Source organism: Polypterus senegalus, chromosome 17 (assembly GCF_016835505.1).
Source record: "Polypterus senegalus isolate Bchr_013 chromosome 17, ASM1683550v1, whole genome shotgun sequence".
Taxonomy (NCBI): domain Eukaryota; kingdom Metazoa; phylum Chordata; class Cladistia; order Polypteriformes; family Polypteridae; genus Polypterus; species Polypterus senegalus.
Window position 1 is genome coordinate 50,841,478 of NC_053170.1, and position 17,291 is coordinate 50,858,768.

The 17,291-nt window shown below is 35.9% G+C and overlaps 1 protein-coding gene across 2 annotated transcripts in view; it reads left to right on the forward strand.

The window, feature by feature from the left end:
• The window catches only part of LOC120517548 (nuclear GTPase SLIP-GC-like), a 48,689-nt gene that overhangs the window by 17,849 nt on the left and 13,549 nt on the right, over positions 1-17,291 (forward strand). For both annotated transcript variants that reach the window (XM_039739943.1, XM_039739944.1), the window contains exons 3-10: positions 1,987-2,058; positions 3,730-3,835; positions 7,062-7,291; positions 7,926-8,162; positions 9,757-9,951; positions 10,041-10,210; positions 10,299-10,332; positions 10,613-10,711. In XM_039739943.1, the coding sequence (XP_039595877.1) occupies positions 7,169-7,291; positions 7,926-8,162; positions 9,757-9,951; positions 10,041-10,210; positions 10,299-10,332; positions 10,613-10,711 (858 nt within the window). In that variant the 5' untranslated portion in view covers positions 1,987-2,058; positions 3,730-3,835; positions 7,062-7,168. The remainder of the gene's footprint in view (positions 1-1,986; positions 2,059-3,729; positions 3,836-7,061; positions 7,292-7,925; positions 8,163-9,756; positions 9,952-10,040; positions 10,211-10,298; positions 10,333-10,612; positions 10,712-17,291) is intronic.

Consider the following 17,291-nt stretch of genomic DNA (forward strand, 5'->3'; position numbering starts at 1 on the left):
TTTCTGATTCAATGACCAAATGAACAAATGCCCTGACTTATGTCCTGTAAGTATAGGATAGATAGGAGCTTAAACAGAATAATTTTATTATAAGAACTTTCCTTTTTTATTGTATTGATCTTTCTCATTATTTATTTATTATGTCAGTTGTTTATGGTTTGAATTTTACTAAAACCTTTAAAACAAAGATACTTGGACTGTGGAATAATCTGCATAAACATCAAGTTCATTGCTTGAATTGTTCCATGAAATCAGCTGAAGGTGCAGAATTTTGGAAACCCTTGACAAGGACAGCTACACGAACATTAAAATAATATCTTCATTCCACATATGTGGAATATTTTGACAGTATTTTTTCTTAATATTTCTGGTGCAAGATTTTACAATACAACCAACATATGTCCTGTTCAATAAACAGTAATATTTTCTGTAATTATCTTTTAAGTAAAATTTATTTGGTAGATTGTATGGCATTGTAACGTTTATGTATGTATAATGAGTATGGTGATGATTTTCTGTTGATTAAGTTGTTATTCTTGTTTATTTTTATTGTCTATACTTGCACATAATTGGGCAGGGTGATCCAGTTTCATTCTCCTGTGCACTTTATTTGAATGACAAATAAAGTTAACCTTGAACCTTGGAAAGTCTAATGACATCTCTTTAAAAAGGATGTAACTAAGTTTCTGTTGCAGTGTTAAAACTAATTTTTGCATTCTTAGGTATTCTATAACTGATATGAATTGTTCCACCTGGACATTTTAATTTAGCCTGCATACAGTTTAGTACAGCTTAGCCTTTGTAGTCAGAGATCATTGGTCCTTCTTCAAATTTTTGTTGACTCAGAAGATCTCAAGGACTGTGATGAGAGATGTCCATGACAGTGAGAGTTTTGTTTAAATTGGTGCACTCACGCTTAGAGGGGCATAGGTGTATGTAGTGGAAAAGCCCCGGAGCTGTTGATGGGGATAGAACTGACATGCCTGCATTCAGGTGCAGATTTGTACAGTACGGCCAGTTTCCTCATTAGAGCTCTCAGATGTGTAATTAAAGCTCCTGTGTCCCTATCAGTTTCTAGAGGATCCTGAGCAGAGAGCAATGGAGGACTGGAATCAGACTGGAAAAGAAGCAAAGCCAGATTCATGGAGGTATGAGTCAGCATCATGGGCAGAATGCAGAGCGGTTGATGGCCCTGCGAGGGCGCAAAAAGGAACAATGGGCGCTCACACTGAGCACCATGGAAGTGTGAGGAGTAATTCAGTACTCCTAAGGATCCCACAGGCAGAGGGAAGATGAGAGGTTAGCCGAGATGAATGAGGCAGCCGAGCAGAGAGCCAGTAGTGTCGAACCACAGCTGTAGGCATCTCCACCCAGATGCAAGACCTGCCTAGAAACTCTATGCCTGTGCAGCTTCACTGTTGGATTTCATGGAATTTATTTGTTGTTGATTATATCCTCAGGGACACACTGTTTTTATGGAATATTTATTATATATATACAGGTATATATATAATATATATTAATTATTTATTTACTTATTAAAAGGCATTGCACTATTTGCACTTTAGGTTTTTTGAACTTTTGATTTTTAATTAAAAACACTGTGCAATTTTACACCATCTCTTACTTGTTATGTGCCCTCATTACCTGGCTCAATATCGGTTATGACAATCAACTATTGGTTGCTACAGCCAACATGGGCTATCGAAGGGACCTTAAACACTCTAAGAGCAGCAGTATGAGATAAGATGTCCATTTCCAGCCTTGAATTTTATGGACCAATGCTAACCCAAACTTAACTTCAACAACTTTGTAACTGATTCTTATCGGTAATAGCTTTCACAAACCACACCTACTTTTAATCACTAGGGTGGGAAACAATGACTGACACAATGTGACAAAGCATCATTGTCACATTAGTCAGAGTGAACGAGACAAACTAATGATATAACTGTCTGACATCTCTCAATTTGTATTATATTTCAGATTCTCCAATCCCTTTCAAGAGACGGAAAGAACCAAGTCTACCAGTAGAAGCTCAAGAGAAACTGGATAAATGTAATGTAGAATGTATTTACTGTAGTGTAATATGAGTGATTTTTCTTTATTTACGACCATCACAGATTAAAAGTAAATGCTTCGATAGAGTTTGAAACCCGTTAGTAGCTGCACAAATTAACAGGTTTTATTTCAGAATAAGCAAAAACTTTATTTAGTAACAACTTTGGTCAGATGTGGTACAACTTTCAATACATCTTTAAGAAAAAAAGCCTGGTTTTTGTATTGAGCTCCTTTGCAATTTCCTTCTACTGTCTGCTTTATCTGAGGCTTCTTTATACTAAAATAACTCACTGCGATTATAACTGCCAAGACATTAGTTTTCTTTCTTTTTAGTTTTCAACCTTTTAATCATTCTGGTGTATATTTAAGAGGGGTTTGTTTGTCATTATGTAATATTTATTTATTATTAAGCTTCTGTAAAATGCCAAACTTTTCCAAGGGACAAATAGTTCTAGCCATCAGATAACTTAGAAACTGCAAACATAAATGATTAAAGAGAAAACACAGGCAATTGTGTTGTAATAGCAGTGAGTTGAATGCCATGACTTTATTTATGCAATTCTTATTTCTCTCCCCCTGCTTTTACAATCTTTCTGTTTTGTGTCAGTTTTCACTAAATGAATAGATAGATAGATAGATAGATAGATAGATAGATAGATAGATAGATAGATAGATAGATAGATAGATAGATAGATAGATAGATAGATAGATAGATAGATAGATAGATAGATAGATAGATAGATAGATAGATAGATAGATATTTTATTAATCCTAAGGGGAAATTCACAAAATACCATCAGTAATAAAATGGCTAATAACAAGGGATGTAGTGGGTAGTTAACTTTCAAAAGCTTTCATGTTTGTGTTAGGTTGCCTGTTCTGTTTTAATTATGTCTTGTGTAACACACTAAGGTTTTTACTTAAGGTGGTTACTTATTGGCTACCATCAATAAATGTAGTGCAGTCATCTAAAGGACTTCATTCAGACCTAATAAAAGCCTGAACAGTGTGTTATGTCCATACTTTGTGATTGAGCTTGCTTTTTCCCAAGGTCTTCTTCTTCTTACTTTGATTCTGCAATTTTGTTATGTACCTTTTCTAGTAAGTGCTGTTATTATTTTTACTTTTTTGTTCATGGTCATGGTTAAAGTTTGATTGTTCCTGTTTGTGTTAATGGTTCAAGGATTCTTATTCCCTTTCTCCACTCTGGTCTCTCTGAACTTATTCCATAGTCATCAGTAGTTTTTAATTTGATGCAAAACCTTTTTTACAAGGCAATTTTGAGATGGTGAGTCGAAAGTCAGGTAGCGTAGTGGGTCGTTGTTGATAATCTGTTCCTCTTTCAAAATTTCCTAAATCTGTTTTTTTTTATTTTGTAATTACTAAATTTTTAAATGAAAAATGTTGATCACAAAAAAACAAAGTACAGCTCCCTAACACTAAATCAAACCAATCTGTTATAGTAACATAAATAAATAAAAAAGTACAATATAAATTTTTTCCAATTCAGTGTTGAAATGTAAACTAAATAAAGTGAGTCGTCTGATAAGCTGTATGTACAGTCTTGGCCAAAAGTACATACATTTGATACTTTTCCTTATTATTATTATTATGGTTATGATTACTATTATTACTATTATTTACTCAGTTTGTAATATTATTTGGTAGATTATGAATCAAAAGAAGAAGCAAGATTTACTATATCAACAGTGTATGAAAAACTAAAAAAGCTGTCTTGCCCTGGGAATGATCAAGAGTTTCTGAACCAACTGAGGTAACTTTAAATATTTATTCCTGTACCTTTGCCTTTTCCATACTATGCATTTATTATTTTTGTAGTGTTACTGGTTGTGTTGTGAACAACCTGTCTGATGAATATTACATTCTGTACAGGAGCTGTTCTATTTATTAATCAGTGTTCTTCAATGCTTAAAAATCCCATTTTATCTGTCATGTCCATAATATGAATCAGGTTTTAGTCCTGTCTTGCATTCATTATTACCACAGAGGTATGCCACCTATTACTATTACTAGCATGTTAAATAGGTTTCTTAAACTAAACTACACATTATATCCATCTTTAAACTATTGCTCTTGGGGAGTTGGTCTCGTCCGATGCGAGAGATGAATGTCTGAAGTGGAGCTCCGCTGGCAGCGGTGTTATTTTTCATATTATTTGCTTATTATCTTGAGATATCCTGTATTTATTCAACCCGAGAGGGACTGCTACAGTATATGTAAGCACATATAAACACGGCCAACAAGAAGGGGGGTCCGAAACAATTGAAAACTAAAGCTACACCCAAGCTAAGATCAGCAAGCCCTAGTTCAAGATATGGCCTTTCAACAACAACAACAACATTTATTTATATAGCACATTTTCATACAAGAAAAAATGTAGCTCAAAGTGCTTTACAAAATGAAGAATAGAAAAATAGAAGACACAATAAAAAATAAAAATAAGTCAACATTAATTAAGATAGAATAAGTAAGGTCCGATGGCCAGGGTGGACAGAAAAAACAAAAAAAACTCCAGAAAGAAAAGAAGTACAATTCAGTCACCAATTTACCTACATTAATTTCTTAAGAGAGGTGGCAGGAAAATTAGGGTAGTAAAATCTATAAGAACATTTGGAGAAGGTGCATACTTAACACAGTAAGAAAGCAGACTGGGAATCAAGTCCAGTCAGAAGCAGCCAAAAGGCAATGCCACAAAGCAGTATTCTTTAATGGTGTTTACTAATTAAAAACACACACACACACACAAAATCACAATGACAAAATGTCTGGTTATTTAAGTTTTTCTCTAATTATTTATAAACTTTTTCCACTGATTCTGATTTCACCTAAGGTTTATTTTTTTTTTAATTAAGCATACTAATACTATTTTCATAATTCTGCATTGTTGAGTAATCAAATATATTTTAATGTGAAGACAATAACTTGACTACTAGCTTATCTGGAAGAAAAATATAAAAAGAGAAACTGAAGCAATATAATAAACAACTTACTTTCAGAGACAGACCTGGATCAGATGGGCGAAAGTACAGACTCCTCTGGACCACAGTCCGCTACATCGTCGCCGGCTGAAAGCAAAAAGGGGAGCGAAGGTGCGATCGTGAGTGCAGATCTGGATACCTCGCCGATCGGAGAAGATCACCTGAAACTGGAAAGAGCCTTGCAGTCTGCGGCTTCAATTACGCAATTACGTGAGCCGGGAGCAGCGAGGACACCGGCTTCAGCAAAGTCTGCTGCTTCATCTACGGTACAAGAAAGCACAATTGAACTGTCTGAACTGAAGGTGTTGCTCGCTGAGCTCATGCAAGATATAAAGAAAAGCGAGAAGGCTAATGAGAAAACAAGGGTAAAGGCAAGTGAAAAAATGAGACAGGAGTTGAAGCAGGCAAATGAATGGCTGCGACAGGAATTCCAACAGGCAAATGAAAGGCTGCATCAAGAGGTGCAACTTGAGCTTGACAGGTGCTGGGTAAAATTGAAGAGCGCATTCAGGAAAACTCGGTTAAACTGAGCACGCTTACTGATCAATTGGAGGATCTCAAGGAGACATTCACGAATCGGATTGAAATGGCCGAACATTTAGCTGCCAGTGCAGAGGAAAAAGCAGTAAATATCAGCTCTGAATGCAAAAAAACTCGGAGAAAACTCAGAGACAGACTGGCTCTTTGGAAGATGGGAGTAGAAGGTATAATGTCAGAATTGAAGGTCTGCCTGAGAATCGAGAAAGTTCAAACCCTGTGAAATTCTCAGCTGAACTTTTTTCTAAAATAATCGGGGACAACTTTAAAGCAGAATCTGAGATAGCAGCGGCTTACCGCATACACGGATCAAACACCGTTAGACCCAGACCAAGATCTTTTATAGTTCGTTTTGAACGATTATCATTTAAGCTAGAGGTGATGGCACTCCTCAGAAACAAGGAAGATATTATATATGAAAATAACCACATTCGTATCTTCCCTGACTTCTCTCCAGCAACAGCTACTAAACACGCAGCCTTCTACAACATTAAACAGCGGTTACGGAAAGCCAGTGTCAAATACAGCCTCTTGTATCCGGCAAAACTGAAAGTGGAATGGCAGGGTCAATTCTATGTCTTCTCTAGCAAGGAAGAAGCAGAAAAGGAATTAAGAAAGCTGATCCCGGGACTATTCTGATACATAATAGTGAGTCATGGCGGTTAATGATAAAGCAAGGATTAATAATCTACTGTCTGATCTATTTGTTTTAAAATACGGGTTTTTATCAGCATATATTCTCATATATTCTTATTATTACTTAGTATTACTAGGGCGCTAAATGTTTATGTTTTATTGTGCTTAATTATTCTTTTTTCACTTTTTTTTTTTCTTTTCTAATTATTTCATCTCTACCCTAAACAAGACTGTTCAATATCATACCCTTGGTTTATTGTTATTGCTATTACTGCATTAAGACTTGTTATGCTTATTCTGGACACATTTTTAACACCATCCCCCGGGTTTATTATCTGGGTGTATCATCTTAATGCACTAAAATTGCTGAAGACTATATATATATATTTTAAGTGCAAAACTCTTTTTTTTTTTTAAGACTATATTGGTAAGAGATATCTCTATCTTTTAACCCTAAAGCGCCGCTGCATTGGGGCTTGTTTTGCTTTGGACGTGTTCTGTCTCTGGGTATGTCAGAGGACTGGGACTGCGTGAAGTGGGTTTTAGCCTCACTTGGGGAGGCAAAAAGGGATGGTGGGGGTTAAGGGGGGGAGAGAAAGAGAGCAGGCGTGATCTATACCTAATCTATCCTCTCAATCTTTATAATTATAACTACCAACGTAATAATAAGCTGCATGGCAACAACTCTAGGGCAAATAGGAAATTATGACCGAAGCTGTCTCACTTCCAGTTAAGACTATAAAATGACATCAAAAAAATTAAACTATTGCTGTTAGCATTTGTTTTTTGCAAAAGGTATAATGGCATCCGTATTTTTGCATTTTTCAGAAAAATTACTTCTAAGTTAATGTCCAAGAAGATTCACGAAAACATTTATATTGGAATATTTGGAAAGACTGGGGCTGGAAAAAGTTCATTGATAAACGCTCTTCTGAATGAAGTTAATTTGTTGCCCACATCAGACAGTAAAGGCCTGTACGTCCTGCATCGTGAAAGTAAAAGCTCATGAAGATTTAAATGAAAAATACAAAGCAAAAATTACGTTTATCAGCAAAGAGGTACTCTTCATCTTTATTTGTCTATGTTACCTGAAAATCAGCCCAGTAGATGCATAGTGCAAGTAAAACACGTAATAAAACTAATAAAAGAATAAAGGTCATTTAATGGGGGCCAATTACATCAGTAAAGCCTGTTGACTGCTTCCCAAGTGCATATATGTGACTATATACATTTACAGTATATATATATAGTATATATAGTATATATATATATATATATATATATATATATATATATATATATATATATATATATATATATATATATATATATATATATATATATATATATATATATATATATATATATATATATATATATATATATATATATATATATATATATATATATATATATATATATATATATATATATATATATATATATATATATATAGTATATATATATATATATACTATAGCATGAATTATATATAAAATATATATATATAGCATGAATTAAGTTTCAAAACAGTGCAAGTCAACAGCTCAACCAGCCTTATGAAATATTTTTTTTTTTAATATTGGGGGATAAAAAACAAGTAAAAATTATAAAATGGCCCCATGATATAACAAGCAGTCTAGGTCTTGCAGTCCATAAACCAAGCTGTACATGTTTCTCAATATATTTCAGGAGTGGATCAAAGATCTAAAGACTCTTGTTGAAAACTGTCAGAGTGACAATGACCAGAGCATGTCAGATTCTGATGATGAAGAAGATCAAGATGGGGAGGACAGTGAAGGTGAAATGGCAAAAGAAAAACTAACAGCAGTGTATGGAGAAGAAGGGCCAAGCAAAAGTTATGATGAATTACTAAACATTAAACTGGAAATGCTTAATTCTCCAAAGAAGACAATTTCAGCAGAATCAGTAAGTTTTCATTTTTAAAATTCAGAGTCGGTAGTGATTTATTTGAACTTGGGACTGGTGGCTGGTGACACTACCAGGGAGGTTTTTATGTTTGTATATTTTTATAAAAAACATGGAGAATGTGGATATTTTGTATGATGTTTTTTTCTATGAGTAGCATGGTGATACAGTAGTTATTGCTCTTGCCTGACAGACCCAGATCCCTGGTCTCACATCCCATGCCAATTGCTTTTCTGTGGAGACTCTGAACATTTTCCCCATGCCCATGTTTTTCCCTTATGCGCTCCAGTTTTCCATCCACATTGCCAAAGCAATGCATTCTGGGTTAAATGGCTACACTAGCGCCTAGTCCATGGATGTTGCCTACCTTGGGCCCAGTGACACTTAGATAGGCTTTGCGCCCTGCAACACAATTTAAACAGAATATTGTGTTATGATATTGTTTATGCAATAATAATGCCATTTTACTTTCCAAATGGTTGTTAAGCAGATTGAAATACGATATGTATGCCTGTGTACATGAAAAAAACAATGATTGCTGGCAAATAGTAAACATTTCACTGAGAACCTCTGACTGTTTACACAGCAATGTAAGCTTGACATTCTGAAAATGGGCCCCACTGCCAGAGGTCTGTTACTAGTGTGCGTGGAAGCTTTAAACATTCTGCACAGTCACCTTTTCTCACGAGTCCAGTCTTAACCTGGTGTTATCCTGGTTGTAACTGGGAGTATTATGACAGATTCACAGCTCCTCCCAGGCCCACGTTCAGTGTTATATCATGATCATCCTTATTTCTCCACAAGGTGTGGCATCCTGCTGGGTCCTTTCTCATTGCTTTACTGCCTACTTCATTTTAGTTTGGTTCAAAAGCTGCACTCCAGACCCAAAGCAAACCTCTGATTTATGTGATTCCACAAGAACAGGAAAAACAGGATACTTACACTTCATAAGTCCACTAAGCCTTAAGAAAGTGAGAAGTGTAGCAATTTCCTGATGTCCAAATCCATGTTTGTGGTTGATTCAGAACTATTAGCAGCCGGCAGCTCAGAGTTGCTCTCAGTAATTTTTACCATAATCTGAATCAGTGGGGTCTTGTGTTCAGTCCTGAGGGTCTACTAAGGCAGCAGGATTTCATATCAAATAATTTCTTCTTTTTAATATATTCCTACCTTAAATAAGAAGGTTGCTGTTTCCCATTTTCTATGTTTTTTTGGATCAATCCAGAAGAATTCATTCAATTTGCTATTAATATGGATATTTAAACCATTACTTGTGCTTAAGTGGCTAACACTGATACAGCCACCCTTTAGCATTCACAATGGCTTGTCCTGGTGTTTGCTGTTTTCATCATTAACAGTCTGATACAAACTCCACATAAAAGTAAATTAAAGAAAAGTTAAAAAAAAACATATTTAGGCATTTAAAGACATGCCAAAATTTACAAATACTTCTTAATCTAAATAAATAAAATTGTAACACCTACTATATGTCTTTGGGCTTTCGTTTGGCATCTTTTGATTGTATTTATCCATTTTGTCCGCTAAGGGCCTCATTGCAACCTTCTAATGACATCTTGTTTATTTATTTGTTTAGGTTAAGGAACTGTCTAAAAATATAAATCAATACATCCGGAGTGATATGGATGAAGAAACTAAGAGCTACTGGCCTCTGGTAAAGTCTGTTACAGTGTATTTACCAAGAAGTCAGAATCTTCTCGATAATGTAGTACTGATTGATTTTCCTGGAACTGGAGATACCAATAAGGACAGGAATGAAATGTGGAAAAGGGTATTCAACCATTCCATTTGATTTTACTTTATTTAAAAAATTCACACATGCTATTTACCTTTTTTGTATTTTTTTGTAACCTCAAACAGTATTTAAACAAATGCACCTCTGTCTGGATTGTTAGTGAGATCACACGGGCAGAATCTGACCAAAATGCATCGAAAATCCTAAGGAGTGTTTTAAAGCATATTGCAGGTGGAGGACAATGTGAAAATATTACCATCATCTGCACCAAGACAGATATTGTTGGCATTGAAAGGTAGAACTCATCTTGCATTTTTTTTAAATTGACTACAGTACTGTATATCGCCTTATAAATTGAGCAATAGTGTTATTATGTTTTTCAGTGATGATGTGGGAAATGAACACCATGGAGAATCTGTGAGTAGTACTTAAAAATTATTCACAGAAACAAGTAGTTTGGCTATCTTAATTCACTTACCATGTAAAATACAAAACAATTTAACCAAAAGAGTTATATAATAATTTAATCTAATTTAAAATTGAGGAATGGGTGTTCAGAGACAGCTTTGAAAGACTACATTAAATGTTTGGTTTCATGACACAAATATAACTATAAATACAGTACATCCTGACATATTTCTGTACAGTATGTAGCTGAGAACATGTGAAAGGCCAATTTGCTTTCTTTTGTCTGCAGAGTGAAAACAGCGAAAATGACAGGAAGCGAGAAAAAATACTAAAAAAAAATAAGAAGGTGAAAACAAATCTAACACGAAGTTGTGAGGACACAGCAAAGGTAACCTTTCATAATCTGATAATTTCATGCTCACTATTTGGCCGGCTGACAAGATTATTGTGATGGGGCTGAGACCCCGGCACATGTCTCCACACTTGCAGTGACTCACTGCAAACTGTAGAAACATATCTGTGAAATAAACAGTGCAACAAGACTCAAAATGTTTAGTCAATGCAGATATAAACATGTACAATATACAAATGCTCTGCATCTTGAATTGGCTCCTTGTTGCACCCAGCGCTCTTAAGATAGACTTCTAGTCTTTACGACCTTCAAGACTGGATTGGGATTGGAAGGAAAATAAATAACATGGCACCATCTGCTGTTAAGGTTTCATTTTCCTTTATATTACCATTTAATACTTTGTGCCATCTGTGAACGGCAGAAATAAAACAATACGATTTAACTCTTTGATCTAAAAGCATAGGTAAGGGAAAGCATTTTGCTACAAACAGCCTATTTACCAGTATACAGCCTTTGGCCTTAGACGTTCCCTTAGACACTGATCTTATTGAATTAGCTGGTATTTATTTTTCTTTTATTCTACATTCAGAAAAGCACAGCAGCATGATTTTTACTTTCATAAGACATTTAGGAATATTTCTGCTTTTGCTATAGATTTAAATGCTTAACTCTCTTTTGTTGATTTCATTATATTTTGCCCTTTCTCTGTGCAGTTTTCCCCCTTCGTTGTATCTAATTAATGACAATTGAAAATGAGCATAGCAGACACGCAGGCAAACAACACTGAATAATCAAAGGCTGCAACTACTTTAGCATCAGACTCCCTAATTAGTAAATAATGGATTAATTAAACAATTAGAACACCTAGAAAAGTAGAATGAAAATCAAGGTGAAAATATTGTTAAAAGGAGAAAAATACAGTTTTCGCATATATAACTGCTTGGTTATTTTATATATATATATATATATATATATATATATATATATATATATATATATATATATATATATATATATATATATATATATATATATGTGTGTGTGTGTGTCCTGTGGTGGGTTGGCACCTGCCGGATTGGTTCCTGCCTTGTGCCCTGTGTTGGCTGGTATTGGCTCCAGCAGACCCTGTGTTCGATTCAGCGGGTTGGAAAATGAATGGATGGATATATATATATATATATATATATATATATATATGTGTGTGTGTCCTGTGGTGGGTTGGCCAGAACCCCGTGACCCTATTCGGGTTCAGCGGGTTAGACAATGGATGGATGGATGGATGGATATATATATATATATATATATATATATATATATATATATATATATATATATAAATATATATATATATATATTTTACCAACACAGAACTTGGGAAATAACACATCACTTATTTGGCCCAGAAGTCCAATTAAAAACAGAAGCTGGTTCTAACAAAAACCTGCAGCCAAAAAGGGGGTCCACAGGACCAAGTTTGGGAAACACTGCTCTAGACTACAGTCAATCCTCGTTTATCGTGGTTAATCCATTCCAGACTCTGCAGTTAGAGCATAGAAAACCTGTTTACGACCTTCTAAATACAGTATAAAGAAACATCTCAGAATACTGATTATAGATTACAGTTTAGCATTTAACACTACTGTACCTGATCTGTTCTTAACTAAATTTCTACAAACTGAACTGAATGCGGAGTTTGCATGTTCTCCCCGTGTCTGCGTGGGTTTCCTCCGGATACTCCGGTTTCCTCCCACAGTCCAAAGACATGCAGGTTAGGTGCATTGGCGATCCTGAATTGTCCCTAGTGTGTACTTGGTGTGTGTGTGTGTGTGCCCTGCGGTGGGCTGGCGCCCTGCCCATAGTTTGTTTCCTGCCTTGCGCCCTGTGTTGGCTGGGATTGGCTCCGGCGGACCCCCGTAGCCCTGTGGTTGGGATACAGCGGTTGGATAATGGATGAACTGAATGCTTCAATTTGTAAATCAGATTATAATTTCTTGATAAACAGGAAACAGTATGTTTGAATGGCCTCTCACCTCTCAGATTGTCTCCATATTAGCACAGTGCTCCTCAGGATTATGCACTGTCCCCTTTCTCTATTTTCTGTCCACCAATGAATGTAGGCCCATTGACCTTTCAGTAAAAATAATTAAGTTTGCAGATGACACCACCATTACTGGACTAATTACTAATGGAAAGGAAGCAGCATTTAGAAACAAGGAGGTTTGCCTTTTGTCTCACTACGCTACTAATAACCTGGTACTCAATACCACCAAGACAGTGGAAATGATAAGTGCCATTAACACCACTTCTATTACTAAGAAGACTCAGCAGCAAATGTATTTTCTTCCTAGTAGAGCTGTACAAAGCCATAAGTGAATGTGTGATTATATTCTCCATTGTTGTCTGCTTTGGTTCACAGACAGTCCACTTGAAAAGCAGATTATTGTGAGGTCTGCTGAGAAGATAAATTGGCTGCTCTCATTTATCTGTTGCAGCCCTGTATGCATGTAGTGCCATAAACTAAGTGAAAAGGATCATCACTAACTCATCTCACTCATTTATCTCCCCTCTGGTAAATGCATTAGGTCAACTGAAACTAAAAGGAATAGGCCATAGCCATCATAAAACAGTAATTTAGCCAGTCTCCCTCGCTAATTTGTGTATTCTTTTATGTATGAAGTCATGTGTGCCTCTATGTATGAAAGTGTATGTGTGTGCATGTACAATATATGCACATGTACAGTGTTGTGAAAAAGTAGGTAGGCACCATGGAATTTATTGACTTTTCAACATATTTGAACGGGCAAATATTAGACATTTATGCAAACAATGTTTTACAGATAAGGGTGATATATTTGAATAAAAACACAAGGGGAAATGTGCATTTTCAATCATTTATTGGAAAAAAAAGGTCTGCTGGGGCAAAAGTAAGTAGACTCTTCACCTCAGAAGCACCATTTATCAGAAATGACATCTTGATATTCAATTTGCATAACTTCCGACCAGCCTCTGACATTGACATGAACATAATGACCACTCCTGCACCCAAAATTCCTTAAGTTGCAAGAGGTTGTAGTTGTCGGTTTTCTTGCATGTACTGCCAGTTTGAAATATTTCAATGGGTTAAAATAAAACCTCTGCGGTGGGTTGGCCCCCTGCCCAGGATTGGTTCCTGCCTTGTGCCCTGTGTTGGCTGGGATTGGCTCCAGCAGACCCCCGTGACCCTGTATTCGGATTCAGCGGGTTAGAAAATGGATGGATGGATGGATGAAATCAAACCTTTGACTAATCCAGTCCATAACCCTCTATTTCTTCTTTTCAACCTTTTCTTGGTGGGTTTGTTACTGTACTACAGATTGTTATAGTATTGAAATGTCCATTTCCAGTTCAGCTTCAAATTTCAGATAAATGGCCTCACAATCCCCTCAAGTACATTTGATGTGAGGCACAATTCATAGTTCACTTGTTAAATGTAAGCTGCTCTGGCCCCGAGACAGCAAAGCAACCCTAAAATATAACATTTCCACCACTCTCCCTCACTGTCTTCAGTTTACGCCAAACATGTCTGCTGTTATTGAGACCAAACAAGTTCGTCTTTGATGCATCTGTCCAGAGCACATTTTTCCTGAAGGTTTATTTTTTTTGTCTGTATGTTCAATGGCAAACTGTAATCTTGCTCTAGTGTCCTCTTTTGGACAGCAAAGGGGTTTTCACATCCACATGTAGGTCAAATTTGAGCAAATCATTGTCTGATTGTAGATCCATGCATTTTGACACCAAGTTGTGCAAGAGTTACCTGCAGATCCCACAATAAATTTTGGGATTCTTAGAGACTTCTTTTACTATCAAACGGTTGAATTTGCTTGGCAGGAAAAATTAGCAGTTATTTGAAATCTACGCCATTTGTAGATGATTTTCCTTATAGTGGATTAATTGATTTAAAAAACTTTGCCCATATATGTAAATCCCTTGTCAGGCATCCATAAGCTTCATAAGTATCCTTAAGCACCAACAGAGAGATTTTTGGTCTTCGATTCCAATAGCAAACAGAGAATCTAATCCTAGATATCTGCAGATTGAATAAGAAAGGATCCACCTGCATAGTCCTTAAGGAGGTTCTAATAACTGGCACTTATGGATCTGAAGTGGTGGTATATTTAGGGTTTCACCTGTTTTTTCCATGTGACAAATATTTTTTTTTTGTTATTTTAGATTATTACAATGAATACTATGTCAGTTTTGTATGTCATATGTCAATTGTGTCATCTGTATCTGTAGGTACTGTTTGCATGTAGATCTACTGTTTGTCTATTCAAATATATTGAAAAAGTCGACTAATTCCGTAACCATCAGAAGTAACTCCACTCCTTTGGACCTTTGAGCAAGGTCAAGCAATTGCTTCATCCTGGGTATGACATTAGTCTGCTTCCGGCCCTGCAAGCAGGTCCTCCAACTTGCAGGGAGAACTCTGGGGTTGGTGTCAGTTCCGCTTCATTCGAAGTAGTGTAATGCTGAGGTGTTGCCCATTGTATGTAATTTCATTGGGTCTTCTTAATTTTTCTCATGACTGTAGGTATGTGAGGCACACAATATATACACACACAAACATCATTTGCACATCTCTTTTATAATTGCACTATTCTGCAACTGTTTATAATGTATGTTGTTTAATTTATGTCATTTGTGTTATTTGTATGTGATGTTTATTTCTGATATAAGCAACATCAATGCCACCAACTTAAATTCTTGTACATTAAGTCCTGGTGAATAAAAAATAATTCTGATTTAATTCTGAAACTAGCTAGTACACATGTATGGCTCTGCTGTCAAACATTTGAATTTAGAATTTGCAGTTGATGAGTAAACCCGTACTTTTTATACAACCCAAGTGCTGCTTTCTTCATTGGGGGGAAAAAAAAAAAAAACGTCAGACTAAAATATAGTGAACTCTTTTAAAATGTACTTTACATTACAGATACCACAAATAGACACTTTTAGTGTGGAGGAACTTGATAAACCTCTGGTGTTGTTAGAATTACTAGATGCTATAAAGTCACTCCAAGGTGGAAAAGCAGCAGGCCCTGATGGCTACCCTGCAGAGTTTTACAAGAAATTCTCCGCTCAGCTAGCTCCCCTCCTATTAGCAACATTTACAGAAGCCAGAGATAACCAATTTCTTCCACAAACCTTTCGCGAAGCATTAATCACTGTCTTTCCAAAACAAAATAAGGACTTATTGCAATGTGCATCATACAGACCAATTTCACTTCTGAATAACGATATTAAAATACTCTCTAAAATCATAGCTAGAAGGATGGAGAAAGTGCTCCCTCGTAATATCACAAGACCAAACTGGATTTATTAGGGGCCGACACTTATCTTCAAATCTTCGACGCCTGTTTAATGTAATATACTCACCAACTAAATCAAACACCCCAGAAATATTATTATCATTGGATGCAGAAAAAGCATTCAACATGATTGAATGGAAATACCTTTTTACTACATTGGAGAAGTTTGGGTTTGGTCCGAACATTTGTGCATGGATTAAATTACTGTATACTAACCCAGAAGCTTCAGTTTGCATCAATAACATTTGCTCAGACTACTTTAAACTAGAACGTGGCACTAGACAAGGATGCCTCTTGTCACCGCTGCTGTTTGCGATTGCCATTGAACCACTGGCAATACATTGTCGAAATACTGATCAGATAAAGGGGATTAGCAGAGAAGGACTGGAACAGAAAATCTCATTATATGCAGATGATATGGTACTGTATATATCGGACCCAGAAAATTCTGTGCCTGCAGTCTTAGCAGCACTCACAGAATTTCAAAAGATCTCTGGTCTCAGAATTAATCTGAATAAAAGTGTACTCTTTCCAGTGAATTCTCAAGCATATAATATTAGATTAGACACCCTACCTTTTATCATTGCAGAACAGTTTAAATACCTAGGGTAAACATCACAAGTCTATATCAACAAAATTTCGCGTCTGCATGGAAAAAATTAAACAAGACTTGCATAGATGGTCAACCCTTCATCTCACACTAGCTGGAAGAATTAACACTGTTAAGATGAATATTCTTCCTAAGCTCCTTTTTTTATTTCAAAACATCCCAATATACATTAATAAATCATTCTTTAAGCAATTAGATTCAACAATAACCTCATTTATTTGGAATTCAAAACATCCACGCATCAAAAGAGCGACCCTACAAAGACAAAAGGCAGAAGGTGGCATGGCTCTACCTAACTTCCAGTTTTATTACTGGGCAGCAAATATACAGGCGATAAGAACCTGGACACAAATAGAAGAACATACACAGGCATGGACCGCAATAGAAGTAAAATCCTGCAGTACTTCTTTGTATTCCCTGCTCTGTGCTCCAATAAACACACGTTATCGGCAATACACTAATAACCCAATTGTGCTCCACTCTGGAACCAATGTAGAAAGCATTTTAAGATGGAGAAGCTTCTATCTGTGGCACCCCTGCAAGAGAACCACCTCTTTCAACCTCACAAACATATGCAGTTTTAATATCTGGAAAAATTTGGAATTAACTTGCTTAGAGATCTTTATATAGACAACGTCTTTGCATCCTATGAACAATT